Genomic DNA, 17967 nt, shown 5'->3' with positions numbered 1-17967 from the left:
TATTCAGGGCAATTTCTTTTTTAAAAAATGATGCAAGATCTTTATTATCGTCATACAATATGGATGTAGCATTTTCAGCTTCAGTTCTCCAGTTTTGTTTGAATGCTAGCCTTCTATATTATTCATAGTGGGCCTCTAGTATTAACACGTGAAAGTTCTGATTATGCTTTAAAGTTCCAAAAAATAAAAAATAAAAATGAGCTATGATGATGTCAGTGAATACAGCCTGCTGTCAATTAAATCAGATTCCATAAGAGAGCTGAGTTCTGCCAAAAAAAAAAACCCCAGAAATTATACATTTTTATTTCTAGGCTCACCTTACTTATGAAAACGTTAATTTGCAGTTGCACTTAATAAGCCTTAAAAATTAAAAAATTTTTAAATGTAAAAAATGTGAAGAAATGATACATCAGAGAAGATTTATATTCTAACAACTGCAGAACACTCGAAACAAAAGCCAATCAGGAAAAAAAACTTTTACGATAAAACTGTTCAAAATCTGTTGCTTTGGTTATAAAATCTTTCTATATTTACTGACAGTTAATTAAAATGAAGATTTTACATAAATAATATTATGGACACTAAAATTGCATACTTTATATGTTATAGAAAAGCTATTTACTCACTTAAAATGTTCTTCAAAGGTTATTACATCTACTCTAAAGCTGTAACATAATTTCACTGAATTGGTGTGAATTTAGCCTTCATATGTATATGTGACATGCAGAGATACAGAGATTCATGTATATATGGATGTTTCTCTTGCTGTAATTTGAGACCTTTACATCTATATCTTCCTCATTGAGTTGCAAACTGCAAGTCAATAAATCTGACTCTCACTGATTCAAAAGCAAAGAAATTGTAAGGTCCTGTTCTTTCATACTCTAGATAATTCTTATATCTCATTTTCATTATTAACATCTCTTTTCCCAGTGAATGTTGTTAACGAAATGACAGAACAAACATAAATCTGTCTCACAATATCTGCTTATTTTTAAATGGAGACAGTTACAAGCAGTACTATGGCCAGACAGCAAAAATAAGAGAGGAGAAAAGAGAAGCAAGGCTCTAAGTTTCATAGTTTTTGTTTTATCTGACTTTTCCATTACCAAAATCACGCATCTCTCTCTGTTTTCCCATATGGATATGAATATGAAGATGTAACAACTTCCACATAGATGACTCTATTGTGTTCTTATTTGAATTATTACCACCAGTCTCTCTCTAGGTGCCTATTTCTCTTGATACAAACACAAGAAATTATGTCTAAAAAAATCTTCCCTTTAGTTATACTATACTTTTGAATTTTCCAAACAATTGTTTAATCACCTACAATCTATATTCTTTTTCCATTTCTCTCTTGATGATGTTTCCTTGACTATAATCAGGAATTATTTCTTAATTTTCTTTGTTTTTAATAGACATGTAACATTTCAGAACGACTGAGAATTTACTTCAAACACTATTTTTTTTTTTTTTTTTTTTTTTTTTGCTTTTGTTACATCATACTTTTCTGTTTCTTGGAAGGCAATTCTCATACTTTGGAATTTCTCAAAGTATATTCTGTGGAACACAAGTTGCTCCAAGATATTAATGAGCAACACAAGGAAAAAAAAATCATGGTCAAATAAATTTGAGGAACATTGTGTTAAACAGAATTAAACAGGTCATTTTATTGTAGACTATCTTAAAACCTTTAATGAAGGAAAGAAAAAAGATTTCAGATTCATGGAGGAACATAGTTCTCAGTTTCCCAAACCTACTGAAATAGAACCTGGTGTTTGTAGAATATCTCATTACTGTCCATCTAAATGCTAATTTAGTTTTTAAGAACATTGGCTTGGGAGTAAGCTGGATGTGGATTCAAATCTGCCTCCAAAACTTACCAGTCATAGGGCTTTGTCATAATTACTTATCTTTTCTATTGTTAAATAATAGTTAACATTTGTTACACTCTTGAGGTATGCACTACACATATGTGATGCAATCAAGGAAAAAATATTTATACAAGTGGTAAAACTGAAACTATAAGTAACAAAGTTTAAGTAAAGAGTGTAAGAACTCCCTCATTAGGATACATGCTAAATAAACTACTGCGTTAGCTTTAACCATATGAAATTGCCACTTTTATGGGTCAGAAAAAGTCAAATACAGGCATTTTCTTTTGTTTCAACTTCAACAATGGAAACATGCCTGTGTTTCCAGACATGGAGCAAGCATTCACATCATGGTGTCTGTTGTTCTATCTCCTTCTCTCCCTCTGATCATCTGATCAGGAACTTACCTCTGTTCAGTTTCTATGAAGTTAGTCCACTAATCGGCTCTATGTGGACACTCCTCAAGAATCTGTCATTCACCCTCATGGCTCTTATTCCTCATTCATGGTGATTTTATCCACTACTGTGGGTTCATTGATTATCTCTACAGAATAATTACAAGCCTGTGTAGAACTAAGAGCTCTAGAATGCTAGAATCTGACAGAAATGTAGAAATCATCTAGTTTAAGCCCCTCATTTTACAGATAAAGAAACCTAATTTCCGAACTTACAAATGTGCATTTTTAGTCTGCCAGTTGGAGAAAAAAATGGAAAAATTCATCAACACTTCCCATTAAATGTGTCCAACAATGAACTCACCATTTCTCTCCTTCACTAATTAAGGCTCTGGTTTAATTAGTGGTTTCCTTTTTTTTTTTTTTTTTCCCCTGGTTTCCTGTTTTCCTTATTTTTGTCCTCATTCCTCTCCCAGTTACCCAACCTAAACCTCGAAAGCATGATTGGCTAATGAATGCCCTCTCTTGACTCACCCTCAAATGGACAGTTCTTAGGTTTTTCACTGTAATGTCTTTCCTATCCATCCCTTTTATCCAATCCCATTGTAGCTTTCTGACCATTCATTCATTCATTCATTATTTATTTATTCAATTCTCTTCTGCTTCTTACCTATTGGTTATTTTGGATGACACAGTCATGGATCAGGTAAGAGATCTTTCTATACTAGACTACCTTTCACCTGGACTCCCAAATACACTTGATTATTCTTTTCCTACCAACCCCTGCTTCATTCTAGTCTCTCTGACTTTAGTCCCTCCAATAAAAACCTATCTTTTTATTATCACTGCTAATTTATTCTTAGGCCGGGCGCGGTGGCTCAAGCCTGTAATCCCAGCACTTTGGGAGGCCGAGACGGGCGGATCACGAGGTCAGGAGATCGAGACCATCCTGGCTAATACGGTGAAACCCCGTCTCTACTAAAAAATACAAAAAAACAGCCGGGCGACGAGGCGGGCGCCTGTAGTCCCAGTTACTCGGGAGGCTGAGACAGGAGAATGGCGTAAACCCGGGAGGCGGAGCTTGCAGTGAGCTGAGAGCCGGCCACTGCACTCCAGCCTGGGCGGCAGAGCAAGACTCCGTCTCAAAAAAAAAAAAAAAAAAAAAAAAAAAAAAAAAAAGAAATACAAATCCAACTATGTCACTTCCTTCATCAATTTTCCAAAATTCTCCACTTGTCTTCCCAGTGATCATCTCTGACATATCTCCAATCTTCCTTCTCACCTTTAGCTTCCCTACTTTTCTCTACCAATAACCTGAAGACCACTCAAGCTGGAACCTTCACTCTTGCCAAATCCCATCTTACCTCCACATCCCTGTCTTTACTCACACCTTCCTATATGCCTCTATGACTCTTTCTCCTTCTCTGTGATCTTAAGCTGATAAACTTCTATTCATCCTTTTAGTCTCCCCTCAATTGCCACGTACTCTTTAGAAATCACATTAATATGTCAACCCAATACAGCCTCCCCTCACTTTGAATTCTCACAGCATTTTCCTTTACTACCTTTACAGTGCTTAATGCTGATCATGTAGTTTGATTGTACACCTGACCTAGGCTCAGTAGGCTTTAAACCCCTTAACAGACACGTGTTTATCTTCATATCACTCACAACCTTCACATATACAGAGAGTGGCCATTTTTGAATCTTTCATGACTTTACATAAAAGACTCAGTTTCCTCGGCTGTAAAATGAGGACAACAGCACCTTTTTAAATAGTTATTTTCAAGATTAAGTAACTATATATAATATATAATGTGAGTCATATAGATGACACTGTAAGTTTTGGGTTACTCTCTCAAATATGGTAAATTGGAAACATATGCATTTGAGTTATTTGAAATATTTGAAAATTATGGCCCAGATTTTATTTGAAATAATATGGTGCCATATGTTTGTATTTAAATCAATTAGGTCAGAAAAAGAAAAGAGAAGCAGCTATACATTTTCTTTTACCTTTTATTAATCCCAATAATCCATAGATATTAAGTTTATTGCTTCTTATTTGCTTCCATTCTGTGAAGTCATTCATGTTTTTTGCTTCTTTTGCCCATGCACTAAGCCATAGATTCTGTCCAATGCCCACCAAATTCTGCCCTAAGTAAGTGACCACAGTCAGCCACACCCAGAGCCAGCCAAAGGCTTGGAGGTACTGCAGAATGATGGAGAACTTCACCTAAAGGCAAAATTGATATAAAATTAGATTACCAAGAGATACAGGAACATGACATGCCATTTCTGAATAAGTTCCCTTACTGATAGTTTCTGATTAGCATCAATTAAATATATAGTATGATATAGGATTTCAAAGATGTACTTTAAAGTCACACCTCAATTTAAACCCTATTCTGATATTTCCTAAGCTTTGTGATCTTGATCAAGCCACTAGCACCTGTAATCCTCAGATGAATCACCTGTTAATTAGAATAACAGTAATCACCTTATAAGTATATGTAGAGTGTCAAGCACAGTACTGAACCCTTATAAGCTCAATTAATGTTAGTTGCTATCATTAGTGAAAAAGAATATACATAACTAAATAACATGTAATCCTAACCAATCACCAACAATTCCATTTCATTCAACTTCCTCAAGCTATTATATAGCAATTATCCTCAAATTAAATGAGAAATCTATAGTATTTATCAATAATGCAAGGTAAACTTTTATGTTTAGGTGGTTAAATAGCAAATAACATTAGTTCTTCTGGTGCTTACCCCACCAACAGGGATCTTTTCTTTTTTCATTGAGAACTGTTTTCCTTGATCCAATGAGGGCCTGATAAAGCAAGACAATGTTTTGCTTTTTAGGTTTTAGATGAAACTAACGTAAAAAAAATTATACATCTTTAACCATTTTGTTGCATCTTTCTCTACTCCCTTACCCTAACAGCAACTTGGTTTTCCCTGATAATAACTTTGCATCTTTTTGGTCTTATCAAAGGGAGACTGTTCATTCTACCATAACCCACATAATTTAGGGCCAGCGCATGTGGTCTATTTTTAACTGCTTCTTCTAAATAATTATCCCTTAAACTTGAATCAACTCTTTAGAGCATTTAAATTAATGCCATCTGGCTGTACCATACTCTATCCCTTCTCATCCTAGCCTCGACTGGTGTCTACTCACTTCTTGGTATCTCAGAAGATGAACTAACATCAGGGTTACTCTTCTCATTTTGTTCTGCCACCACCCTGGGTAATGTCACAGATTACATGAAAAGCTGTATTAAACTCAATCTCTTTTCCAGCTTCATGATCTTCATAGCTCCAGGTCCTGCATGTGTACCCCACTTTTGCCATCGACTTTCATGACCTTAAACCATGAATCTTATTACTTAGAACTAACCCATCTCTGAAAACCCAAATGTAAGTATTTCAATCTCTGATCATAACCTCTTCTATTTATAAATTTTCAATTCAGTTATCCTCACTACATTTGGTTTTTATTTTACTTAGATTCCCAAATCTAGCCTTCTATAATCTTTGCTCTCTTGGATAATCAATGATCCTGCTTTACCTGGGATTTACCTGGTTCTAGCATTGACTATCCAACTTCTAGGGAATTCCTTAGTCCCAGGCAAACCTATATTCTCTCTCTTTTCCCTGCATTCTCCGTGATTATCATTTCATGCAAACTTTGGTAATATTTTTGAACCTGCATTCCCTGCTTTTCTTCCATGAAGAAAAGGTGAGTTCTAACCTTTCTCTTAGCACTTGCATGTCAATCCTGGTCACATCGACTTCTGTGGAGTGCTGATTCAAAAAATCATGCAACCCTGTAAACTGGTTCTACCGTAACTTAACATCTCTTTTCTACCTGGGTTCTTAATAGTGCCTAGAAATCTTTGCATGACTCTCAGAAGGGGACTCACATCCCACTTCATGGAGAAAACAGAAGACAAGGAAGTCAGTCACTAAACCTTTACATTTACCGCATTCCACCCAGCCTTTCCCAATTCTCTCCTGTAACAAACACAGACAGTTAAAAATACAGGTTGTAAGATTTCTCCTCTATAATCTATCTTTTAAACAAATGATAGAGAGGGATCTTATCTTAAGGCAAGTCTGAAAAACACTGAGTTGTTCTCTTTTCTAATCTTCACCTTCTTGCTTTCTACCAACTCCTTCTCATTAGCTGACAGAGAACAACACATTCTTCTCATTTTAAAACCATCACAAAACAACAACAACAATAACAACAGTTATTATCCTTATTCAGTTACCAGCCTACTTTTTGCTGTCCTTTTGTAGCCAAATATTTTTCTGTCAAACCACACGTTTTCCTCCTTAAACTTTTTGGCACCTGGTTGAAATTGTTTCCATCAAGAGTGCTGGTAAACTACTTATTGCTGTGTCTATTACACACTTTGAAAGTTACTTCACTTAATTCTTCATCATGTTTAATATTATTGATCACTCACTTGTTTAAAGGGCTCCTCCTTCACTTCCTTTTACCACTGTAGTTTTGTATTTCTTTCCACCTTTCTGGCCCTCCGTTAGTTTCTCTTTAGGTTCCTTTCTCTGTCTTCCCTCCAATGTTTATGTTTCCTTGGGCTCAGTTCTAGGAATTATTTCCTTTGTATGCTTCACACTCTGCTGAGCAATCTCATCCACTCACATAGTTTCAATAACCTGCTTCTTTGTGGATGACTTTCAAATTGGTATCTCCAGTCCACAGCTTTTCCCTGAACTCCAGATCCATATGTCAAATGCTTTCTTGACATCTACTTTATTTCTTTGCTTGTTTCTATCATATACAGCCTTAACTGAGCCAGTTATTTTCCTATCTCCCCTAATGTTTTCTCTGGCTTTACAAGGAGCCACAACACTTTCTCTCTTGATCATAGGACATTTCCATCTATTCACCAAGTATTTGTCAATTTCATCTTCTAAATATTTCTGGAATCATATTCTTGGATAAATATTTAAAAATAACAAGCAGCAAGAAGAAAAGTGAGAAGTAGGGAGGAGGAGGAGAAGGAGGAAGAAAAGGATAAAAGACAGAGGGAGAAGAGGAAAAGAAGTAGAAGAAAAGATTTACAATCCTACATTTCAGAGACAATCTGTGCTAACACGCTTGTGAATATTTCAGTATTCTTGCCTCTATTTGTGTGTGTTATGATAATATTGGTAATGTTGCTCTTATATTATGTTATATTATATAATGTATATAATAGATATATCTTATATTACTATTGCTCTTATCTTATATTGATATAATATATATCAATATTATAATTATTAATGATTGTCAATATTAATGTTGATAATATTGCTCTATAACCAGTTCATACTTTTTAAGAAAATGACACATTTGTAACTCAATTTATAAAAAACATATTCTTCTATAACACCATTGTATTTTATAATATAACATAATATTTTATCATTTTACCAAGATATGATTTATTTAACAAAGTCAATGCTTATACTGGTTGCAATTTTTTTCCTACTTTATTGCTATAATAACCATTCTTTTCATAGGTCTTTTATTCCCTCTTGTACTAGATTCTCATACACAATAATATGCGACATGATCAATTACAAGTCATTTGACGCATCTCCTGTTAAACTGACCTCTAGAAATGCTGAACTGATGTACACACCTCTCAGCAGATTATGATAAACCCCTGTTTCTTCATGGTTTCCACTGTAATTTCCAGAATAAGAAACGCCTTATTTGGGCAGCCTAGTACTTCTTCCCGTCCTATCTCTGGCACTAGTATTCAGAAACATTCTGTGGGAGGTTGCAGTGCATGTCCTTTGCAGGATCAGCCTCAGCATCAGAGAAAGACACAGTATTTAATGGACACTTTTCATTGGAATAGCTCCTGGTGTATGATTTGGGTTAATTATTGTCTTCATCCTTCAAGCTGTTGGCCTGGCTTCTGTTTGGATGAGCAAATTTAGCATTGGTACCAAGCCAAAAATTAATTCTTAATGTAGCTGGACATAAAATGCTATGAAATCCAATGGTTAAAAGGGAATTAAGCCTTCCTAATTAGATATAACTAACAAAAACCAATAATTTACTGGATACTATATAGAAAGGCATTGATTTTCAAACGAAAATGTTATTCATCATTTTTTCACACACAAAAAAACCCTGCATTTGGTTCTAGGCACTTTGTTGTGAATAACAGATTTTATTTGAGTCTTTTAAAAGAGAAACTATTTAATCAGAAACATTCTGTGGGAGGTAGAGAAATTTTAAACATGAGTCTTGTTCTGTCCTTGAGAAATTCTCAGGAAAATTCACACAATATCTATTTACATATTTTGTATAAAATATGTAAAATCAACATGTTGAAACCGTTGTCTCTGAGCTAAGCACGAAATTAAAAAGTTTAGAGTACATATGAGAAGACAAAAGTGATTCAGTGTTGCGCATGAAAGACAAAAGGGGGCAGCCTAGGTAGTAAAATAAAATTTCCAGTTTATTTTATTCAGGGAAGACAGTGATAGAGATTTAAGAAAGTAATTAATAGGCATAATATAAATTTAGAAAAAAATGTGGAAACAGTTTGAAATAAATATTTTAGTCCTGCTGGAAAAATAATGTCATTAAACTAACTCTAATTCTTAAACTTTGAGAGAAAATTTTTCAGAAATTATTTGGTCCAACCCCCCTACCCCTCCTTTTCAACATATTCCTGATAGGCAACTAGATAGTTTTCCCACAAATCTTTTCATGGGAAAGACTTACTGTATTCTATTTTAGTAGATCCTATTACAGACAGCCTCTATTTGTTGAAAAGTTCCTGCCGGCTTGTATCTTCCAATCCTTACTCGTGTGTGTGTGTGTGTGTGTGTGTGTGTGTGTGGACAGAGTCTCACTCTGTCACCCAGGCTGGAATGCACTGGCACAGTCTCGGCTAACTGCAACCTCTGCCTCCCAGATTCAAGTGATTCTCCTGCTTCAGCCTCCAGAGTAGCTGGGACTACAGGCAAAAGCCACCACACTTGGCTAATTTTTGTATTTTTAGTAGAGATGGGGTTTCCCCATGTAGGCCAGGCTAGTCTAGAGCTCCTGACCTCAAGTGATCTCCGAAAGCGTTGGGATTACAGGCATAAGCCACCATGCCCGGCTCCAATCCTTAATCTATCTTAATTCTGCACTAATTGGAAATGATTAGAGAATTCAAAAAAATAGAAATTTAGATTGAAAAGTCAGAAAAACTCTCTCTATGTAATATTATCTTACCAAACAGTAAAGCAGACAAAAAATGAAAGGGAGAATAGAAAATAATACACTAGTATAGCCAATTAATTTGAAAAATTATAATAGGCTTCTCAAACATTAGATAAAATGTGATTTATTTAGTCATTTGAAGTTTCTTATTTGAAAAATTTAGTGTATTCTTTAAAAACTGGGCTTGACTCTGGGTTGTGTTGATAAAAATATGACATAGTGGACCTGAGGTGATCTTCCCAAAGTATTCTTTCCTCCCTCCTCGCTTCCCTCCCTCCCTCCATCCTTTCCTTTCTTTCTTTCCTTCCTTTCTTCCTTCCTTCCTTCCTTCCTTCCTTCCTTCCTTCCTTCCTTCCTTCCTTCCTTCCTTCCTTCCTTCCTTCCTTCCTTTCTCTTTCTTTCTTTCTTTCTTTCTTTCTTTCTTCCTTTCTTTCTTTCTTTCTTTCTTTCTTTCTTTCTTTCTTTCTTTCTTTCTTTCTTTCTTTCTTTCTTTCTTTCTTTCTTTCTTTCTTTTTTTCTTTCTTTCTTTCTTTCTTTCTTTCTTTCTTTCTTTCTTTCTTTCTTTCTTTTTCTTTCTTTCTTTCTCTCTTTCTTTCTTTTCTTTCTTTCTTCTCTCTCTCTCTCTCTCTCTTTTTCTTTCATTCTTTCTTCTTCTTAGATTCCATTTGTCAATTTTGGCTTTTGTTGACATTGCTTTTGGTGTTTTACTCATGAAGTCTTTGCCCACACCTATGTCCTGAATGGTATTGCCTAGGTTTTCTTCTAGGGTTTTTATGGTTTTAGGTCTTATGTTTAAGTCCTTAATCCAACCTCAGTTAATTTTTGTATAAGGTGTAAGGAAGGGGTCCAGTTTCAGCTTTCTGCATATGGCTAGCCAGTTTTCCCAACACCATTTATTAAATAGGAAATCCTTTCCCTATTGCTTGTTTTTGTCGGGTTTGTAAAAGATCAGATGGTTGTAGACATGTGGTGTTATTTCTGAGGACTCTGTTCTGTTCCATGGTCTTTATATGCTGTTTTGGTTACTGTGACCTTGTAGTATGAAGTCAGGTAGTCAGGTAGCGTGGTGCCTCCAGCTTTGTTCTTTTTGCTTAGGACTGTCTTGGCTACATGGGCTCTTTTTTGGTTCCATATGAAATTTAAAGTAGTTTTTTCTAATTCTATGAAAAATGTCGATGTTAGCTTGATGGGGATAGCATTGAATCTATAAATTACTTGGACAGTATGGCCATTTTCATGATATTGATTCTTCCTATCCATAAGCATGGAATATTTTTCCATTTGTTTGTGTCTTCTCTTATTTCCCTGAGCAATGGTTTGTAGTTCTCCTTGAAGAGGTCCTTCACTTGCCTTGTAAGTTGTATTCCTAGGTATTTTATTCACTTTGTAGCAATTGTGAATGGGAGTTCACTCATGATTTGGCTCTCTGTCTATTATCAGTGTATAGGAATGCTTGTGATTTGTGTACATTGATTTTGTATCCCGAGATCTTGTTGAAGTTGCTTATCAGCTTAAGGAGTTTTGGGGCTGAGATGATGGGGTTTCCTAAATACAGAGTCACGTCTTCTGCAAACAGAGACAATTTGACTTCCTCTCTTCCAATTTGATACCCTTTATTTCTTTCTCTTGACTGATTGCCCTGGCCAGAACTTCCAATACTATGTTGAATAGGAGTAGTGAGAGAGGGCATCCTTGTCTTGTGCCAGTTTTCAAAGGGAAAGATTTCAACTTTTGCCCCTTCAGTATATTGTCTGTGAGTTTGTCATAAATAGCTCTTATTATTTTGAGATATGTTCCATCAATACCTAGTTTATTGAGTGTTTTTAGCATGAAGGACTGTTGAATTTTATTGAAGGCCTTTTCTGCATCTATTGAGATAATCATGTGGTTTTTGTCATTGTTTCTCTTTATGTGATGGATTATGTTTATTAGTTTGCATATGTTGAACCGGCCTTGCATCCCAGGGATGAAGCCAACTTGATCATGGTGGATAAGCTTTTTGATGTGCTGCTGGATTTGGTTTCCCAGTATTTTATTGAGGGTTTTCACATTATGTTCATCAGGAAAATTGCCCTGAAATTTTCTTTTTTGTTGTGTCTCTGCCAGACTTTGGTATCAAGATGATGCTGGCCTCATAAAATGAGGTAGGGTGAATTCCCTCTTTTTCCATTGTTTGGAATAGTTTCACAAGGAGTGATGCCAACTCCTCTTTGTACTTCTGGTAGAGCTCGGCTGTGAATCCGTCTGGTCCTGGGCTTTTTTTGGTTGGTAGGCTATTAATCACTGCCTCAGTTTCAGAACTTGTTATTGGCCTATTCAGGGATTTGACTTCTTCCTGGTTTTGTCTTGGGAGGGTGTATGTGTCCAGGAATTTATCCATTTCTTCTAGATTTTCTAGTTTATTTGCGCAGAGGTGTTTATAGTATTCTCTGATGGTAAATTTGTATTTCAGTGGGATCAGTCATGATATTACCTTTATCAATTTTTATTGGACCTATTTGATTCCTCTCTCTTTTCTTCTTTATTAGTCTGGCTAGCAGTCTATCTATTTTGTTAATCTTTTCAAAAAACCAGCTCCTGGATTCACTGATTTTTTTGAAGGGTTTTTTGTGTCTCTATCTCCTTCAGTTCTGCTCTGATCTTATTTATTTCTTGTCGTCTGCCAGCTTTTGAATTTGTTTGTTCTTGCTTCTCCAGTTCTTTTAATTGTGATGTTAGGGTGTCGATTTTAGATCTTTCCCGCCGTCTCCTGTTGGCATTCAGCACTATAAATTTCCCTGTAAACACTGCTTTAGCTGTGTCCCAGAGATTCTGGTATGTTTTGTCTTTGTTCTCATTGATTTCCAAGAACTTATTTATTTCTGCCTTAATATCGTTATTTACCCAGTAGTCATTCAGGAGCAGGTTTTTCGGTTTTCATGTAGTTCTGCTGTTTTGAGTGAGTTTCTTAATCCTGAGTTCTAATTTGATTGCATTGTGGTCTGAGAGACTGTTATGATTTCCATTCTTTTGCATTTGCTTAGGAGTGTTTTACTTCCAATTATGTAGTCAGTTTAGAAGAAGTGTGATGTGGTGCTGAGAAGAACGTATATTCTGTTGATTTGGGGTGGAGAGTTCTATAGATGTCTAATAGGTCCAGTTGGTCCGGGGCTGAGCTAAAGTCCTGAATATCCTTGTTAATTTTCTGTCTCATTGATCTGTCTAATATTGACAGTGGGGTGTTAAAGTCTCCCACTATTACTGTGTGGGAGTCTAAGTCTCTTTGTAGGTCTCTAAGAACTTGACTTGCGCCTTATGAATCTGGGTGCTCCTGTATTAGGTGCATATATATTTAGGATAATTAGCTCTTCTTGTTGCATTGATCCCTTTGCCATTATGTAATGTACTTCTTTGTCTTTTTTGATCTTGATATTTGTTGGTTTAAAGTCTGTTTTACCAGGGACTAGGAATGGCAACCCCTCCTTTTTTTTTTTTTTTTTTTCTTTCCATTTGCTTGGTAAATATTCCTTCATCCCTTTATTTTGAACCTATGTGTGTCTTTGCACATGAGATGGGTCTCCTGAATACAGCACCCCAATGGGTCTTGACTCTTTAATCAGTTTGCCAGTCTGTGTCTTTTAATTGGGGCATTTACCCCATTTACATTTAAGGTTAATATTTTTATGTGTGAATTTGATCCTGTCATTATGATGCTAGTTGATTATTTTACACATTAGTTGATGCAATTTCTTTATAGTGTTGATGATCTTTACATTTGGTATGTTTTTGCAGTGGCTGGTACCAGTTTTTCCTTTGAATATTTAGTGCTTCCTTCAGGAGTTCTTGTAAGGCAGGCCTGGTGGTGACAAAATCCCTCAGCATTTGCTTGTCTGTAAAGGATTTTATTTCTCCTTTGCTTATGAAGCTTAGTTTGGCTGGATATAAAATTCTGGGTTGAAAATTCTTTTCTTTAAGAGCGTTGAATTTTGGCCCCCACTCTCTTCTGGATTGTAGGGTTTCTGCAGAGAGATCTGCTGGTAGTCCGATGGCCTTCCCTTTGTGGGTAACCTGAACTTTCTCTCTGACTGCCCTTAATGTTTTTTACTTCTTTCACCCTTGGTGAATCTGATGATTATGTGTCTTGGTGTTGCTCTTCTTGAGGAATATCTTCATGGTATTCTCTGCATTTCATGAATTTGCATGTTGGCCTGTCCTGCTAGGTTGGGGAAGTTCTCTTGGATAATATCCTGAAGTGTGTTTTCCAACTTGGTTCCATTCTCCTCATCACTTTTAGGTAAACCAAACAAAAATAGGTTTGGTCTTTTTATATAGTCTCATATTTCTTGGAGGCTTTGTTCATTCATTTTCATTCTTTTTTCTCTAATCTTGTCTTCATGCTTTATTTCATTAAGTTGATCTTCATCCTCTGATATCCTTTCTTCCGCTTGATGAATTTAGCTATTGATACTTGTGTATGCTTCATGGAGTGTTTTTCAGCTCCATCAGGTCATTTATGTTTTTCTCTAAACTGTTCATTCTAGTTAGCAGTTCCTGTAACCTTTTATCAAGGTTCTTAGCTTCCTTGCACTGGGTTAGAACATGCACCTTTAGCTCAGAGGAGTTTATTATTTTACCCACTTTCTGAAGCCTACTTCTGTCGATTCCTCAAACTCATTTTCAATCCAGTTTTGTCCCTTGCTGGAAAAGAGTTGTGATCCTTTGGAGGGGAAGAGGAATTCTGCTTTTTGGAATTTTCAGCCTTTTTGTGATGGTTTATCCTCATCGTCGTGGATTTATCTATATTTTATCTTTGATGCTAATGACCTTTGGATGAGGTTTTTGTGTGGACATCCATTTGGTTGATGTTGATGTTACTGCTTTCTGTTTGTTAGCTTTCCTTGTAACAGCCAGGCCCCTCTTCTGCAGGTCCGCTGGAGTTTGCTGGTGGTCCACTCCAGACCCTGTTTGACTGGGTATCACCAGCAGAGGCTGCAGAATAGCAAAGACTGCTGCCTGCTCCTTTCTCTGGAAGCTTTGTCCCAGAGGGGGACCTGCCAGATGCCAGCCAGAGCTCTCCTATATGAGGTGTCTGTCGACTCCTGCTGGAAGGTGTCTCCCAGTCAGGAGGCACGGGGATCAGGGACCCACTTGAGGAGGCACTCTGTCCCTTAGTAGAGCTTGAGCACTGTGCTGGGAGATCTTCAGAGCTGACAGGCAGGAACGTTTAAGTCTGCTGAAGCTGCACCCACAGCTGCCCCTTCCCCCAGGTGGTCTGTCCCAGGGAGATGGGAGTTTTATCTATAACTCCCTGACTGGAGTTGCTGCCTTTCTTTCAGAGATGCCCTGCTCAGACAGGAGGAATCCAGAGAGGCAGTCTGGCTACAGTGACTTTGTAGCCCTGAGGTGGGTTCCTCCCAGTTGAACTTCCCCACAGCTTTGTTTACACTATGAGGGGACATTGCCTACTCAAGCCTCAGTAATGGCAGAAGCTCCTCCTCCCACCAAGCTCAAGTATTCCAGGTCAACTTCAGAGTACTGTGCTGGCAGTGAGAGTTTCAAGCCAGTGGATCTTAGCTTGCTGGGCTCCATGGAAGTGGAATCTGCTGAGCAAGATCACTCAGCTTCCTGGCTTCAGCCCCCTTTCCAGGGAAGGGAACAGTTCTGTCTCGATGGTGTTCCAGGCACCACTGGTGTACAAAATAAATACATACATACATATATACATACACAAATAAATAAATAAAATAAATAAATGAATAAATAAATAAAAATAAACCTCCTACAACTAACTGGATGTCTGCCCAAATGGCTGCCCAGGTTTGTGCTTAAAACCCAGGGCCCTGGTGGTGTAGACACCTGAGAGAATCTCCTCGTCTGTGGATTGTGAAAGCCATGGGAAAAGCATAGTATCTGGGCTGGAGTGCACCATTCCTCATGGCACAGTCCCTCATGGCTTCCCTTGGCTAGGGGAGGGAGTTCCCAGACCCCTTGCACTTCCCAGGTAAGGCAATGCTCTATCCTGCTTCTGCGTGCCCTCTGTGGGCTGGACCCACTGTCTAACCAGTCCCAGTGAGATGAGCCAGGCACCTCAGTTGGAGATGCAGAAATCACCCACCTTCTGCGTTTGTCTCACTGGGAGCTGCAGACCAGAGCCGTTCCTGCTCAGTCATCTGGTCATCTTGCCCTGGACTGACTTTCCCTCTTTCTTTCTTTCTTTCTTTCTTTCTTTCTTTCTTTCTTTCTTTCTTTCTTTCTTTCTTTCTTCTTTTCTTTCTTTCTTTCTTTCTTTCTTTCTTTCTTCTTTCTCTTCTTTCTTCTTTCTTTCTTTCTTTCTTCCTTTCTTTCTTTCTCTTTCTTTCTTTCTTTCTTTCTTTCTTTCTTTCTTTCTTTCTTCTTTCTTTCTTTCTCTTCTTCCTTCTTCCTTCTTCTTCCTTCTTCTTCTTCTTCTTCCTTCTTCTTCTTCTTCTTCTTTCTTTCTTTTTTCTTTCTTTCTTTCTTTCTTTCTTTCTTTCTTTCTTTCTTTCTTTCTTCCTTCTTTCTTTCTTTCTTTCTTTTTCTCTTTCTTTCTTTCTTTCTTTCTCTTTTCTTTCTTTCTTTTTCTTTCTTTTCTTCTTTCTTTCTTCTTTCTTTCTTTCTTTCTTTCTTTCTTTCTTTCCTTATTTCTTTCTGTTTTTCTTTCTTTCTCTCTCTCTCTGTTTCTTTCTTCCTCCTTTATTCTCTTCCTCCCTTTCCTTTTTTTTTTTTTTTTTTTTTTTTGAGACAAGAGTCTTGCTGTGTTGCCCAGGCTGGTTTCAAACTCCTGAGCTCAATGGATCCTCCCAGTTTGGCCTCTGAGTAGTTGGAACTATAGGTGTGCAGCACCATGCTCTGCTGTATTCTTTATTTGAGCTGATGCAACTTAGAATTTTTTTAAAAAACAATTTTGTAAACAAATATTTATAGGGACTGGAATTCTTTTTTTAGGGGAAAAGAATGAATGATTTCCCAAAATTGGTTTACAGAAACTTCAAGAGGTTCAATTTAGATATTATATTAACAGTGATCTTATAAATAAGGAAAATTGACTTACTGTAGGAGAAAGGAAATGATTAAGTTTGCAAAAGCATTTATTAGTTTTTACATGTTAAGCTTTTCTTAAGCTATTTACTGAGTGCATAGTGATACTATACATGGGCAAATATGCTCTTTAGGATTCAGAGATGTGTATACCCCAAAGCAAATGGATTTCAAAGTATGTTTCAGTGCTTCTGGATTATCTTTTCTTGGAGACTCTTAAAAAATTATACTCATTTAAATGAAATATATTAAGTCTCAGTGGCCAAAAAATAAAAGAAATGATGGATCAGAAAACTTTTCAGTGTTCTTTCAGTCTCTAGTTATTTATCCACCCATTCAACAAATACTTATGTATGTGCCATTTGGTGTTCTAGCTGATGGCAATGGAACAAATAACAAAAAATCCTGCCCTTATAAAACCTTATAATGCAGAGTTAGGAGGAAGACAAAATAAAAAATTAACAAGTAAATTTCCCAATTTTATGGAAATTAATAAGACGTATGACAAAGTAAAGCTGGGAAAGGAGTAGGAAGTGTTGAGATATGAAATAGGGTGGCTAAGCAAGTCTTCATTGATGAGCCAACATTTAAGCAAGCGCCAACAGAAGAAGGTGGATGTGCAAGCCATATGGTTATCTGAACAAAGTATACTTCATGCAGTGAATCAGAAATGCAAGGCCTTGAGGTAGGGGCATTCCTGGCTATCCCAGGAACAGAAAACGGTCAGCGTTGCTGGACAGAGTAATGAAGGGTGAACTTCCTAGTGTTCTGAGATCAGAATGGTAAACAGGTCCAGGTCCTATAGGGCTTTACAAGTCAGTGTAAGGACTTCAGATTTTTCTATGAGAGGTGAATGTTTTGAAAGTTTTAGGCAGAAAACCAATATTCTCTGACTTGCATTTATAAAAGAAAGTCTCTGTGTACTATCTTGCAAATAGCCTGTATGGGGTAAGATGGCAGCAGGAAGGCCTGTAAGCAGGTAGTTAAAATAATGGCAAGTGAAAAATAATCGTGATCGGACAAAGGGGGCAGCTATGAAGGTAATGAGTGGTGGGTGAATTCTGGATTATTGGATATATTTTGAAGATCGAGCCAATGGGATTTGATTATAGATTGGATGTAGAGTGAGAAAGGTCAAGATGACTGCAAGATATTTTTTAACTGAGCAACTGGAGGAATAGCATTGCCATTAGCTAAGGTGGAAAAAAATCATATGTGGGACAGGTTTGTGTGTGGTGAAGGAAAATCTAGAATCCTTTGTGGGACATATAAATTGGAGATGTCATTTAGACATTAAAGGGGAGATGCTGAGAGGGTCAGTTGCCGGTTCAACCCTGGAGTTCAAGAAGAGATCCAGACTAGAGAGATTAACTTGGAGATATTAGTGTATGGAAAGCATTTAAAGC

The 17967-nt window shown here is 36.8% G+C and overlaps 1 protein-coding gene across 1 annotated transcript in view; it reads right to left on the bottom strand.

Annotated features, from left to right (window-relative positions):
* Positions 1 to 17967, bottom strand: part of LOC104660123 (multidrug resistance-associated protein 1-like) — a 93483-nt gene that overhangs the window by 20268 nt on the left and 55248 nt on the right. Inside the window, exons 17-18 of the mRNA XM_010360383.1 lie at positions 5050 to 5110; positions 4289 to 4508 (exon numbers count right to left, since the gene is read on the bottom strand). Coding sequence (XP_010358685.1) covers positions 4289 to 4508; positions 5050 to 5110 — 281 coding nt within the window. The remainder of the gene's footprint in view (positions 1 to 4288; positions 4509 to 5049; positions 5111 to 17967) is intronic.

Source organism: Rhinopithecus roxellana, chromosome 13, assembly GCF_007565055.1.
Source record: "Rhinopithecus roxellana isolate Shanxi Qingling chromosome 13, ASM756505v1, whole genome shotgun sequence".
NCBI classification, from domain to species: Eukaryota; Metazoa; Chordata; class Mammalia; order Primates; family Cercopithecidae; genus Rhinopithecus; species Rhinopithecus roxellana.
This window is presented reverse-complemented; position numbering and strand designations above follow the sequence as displayed.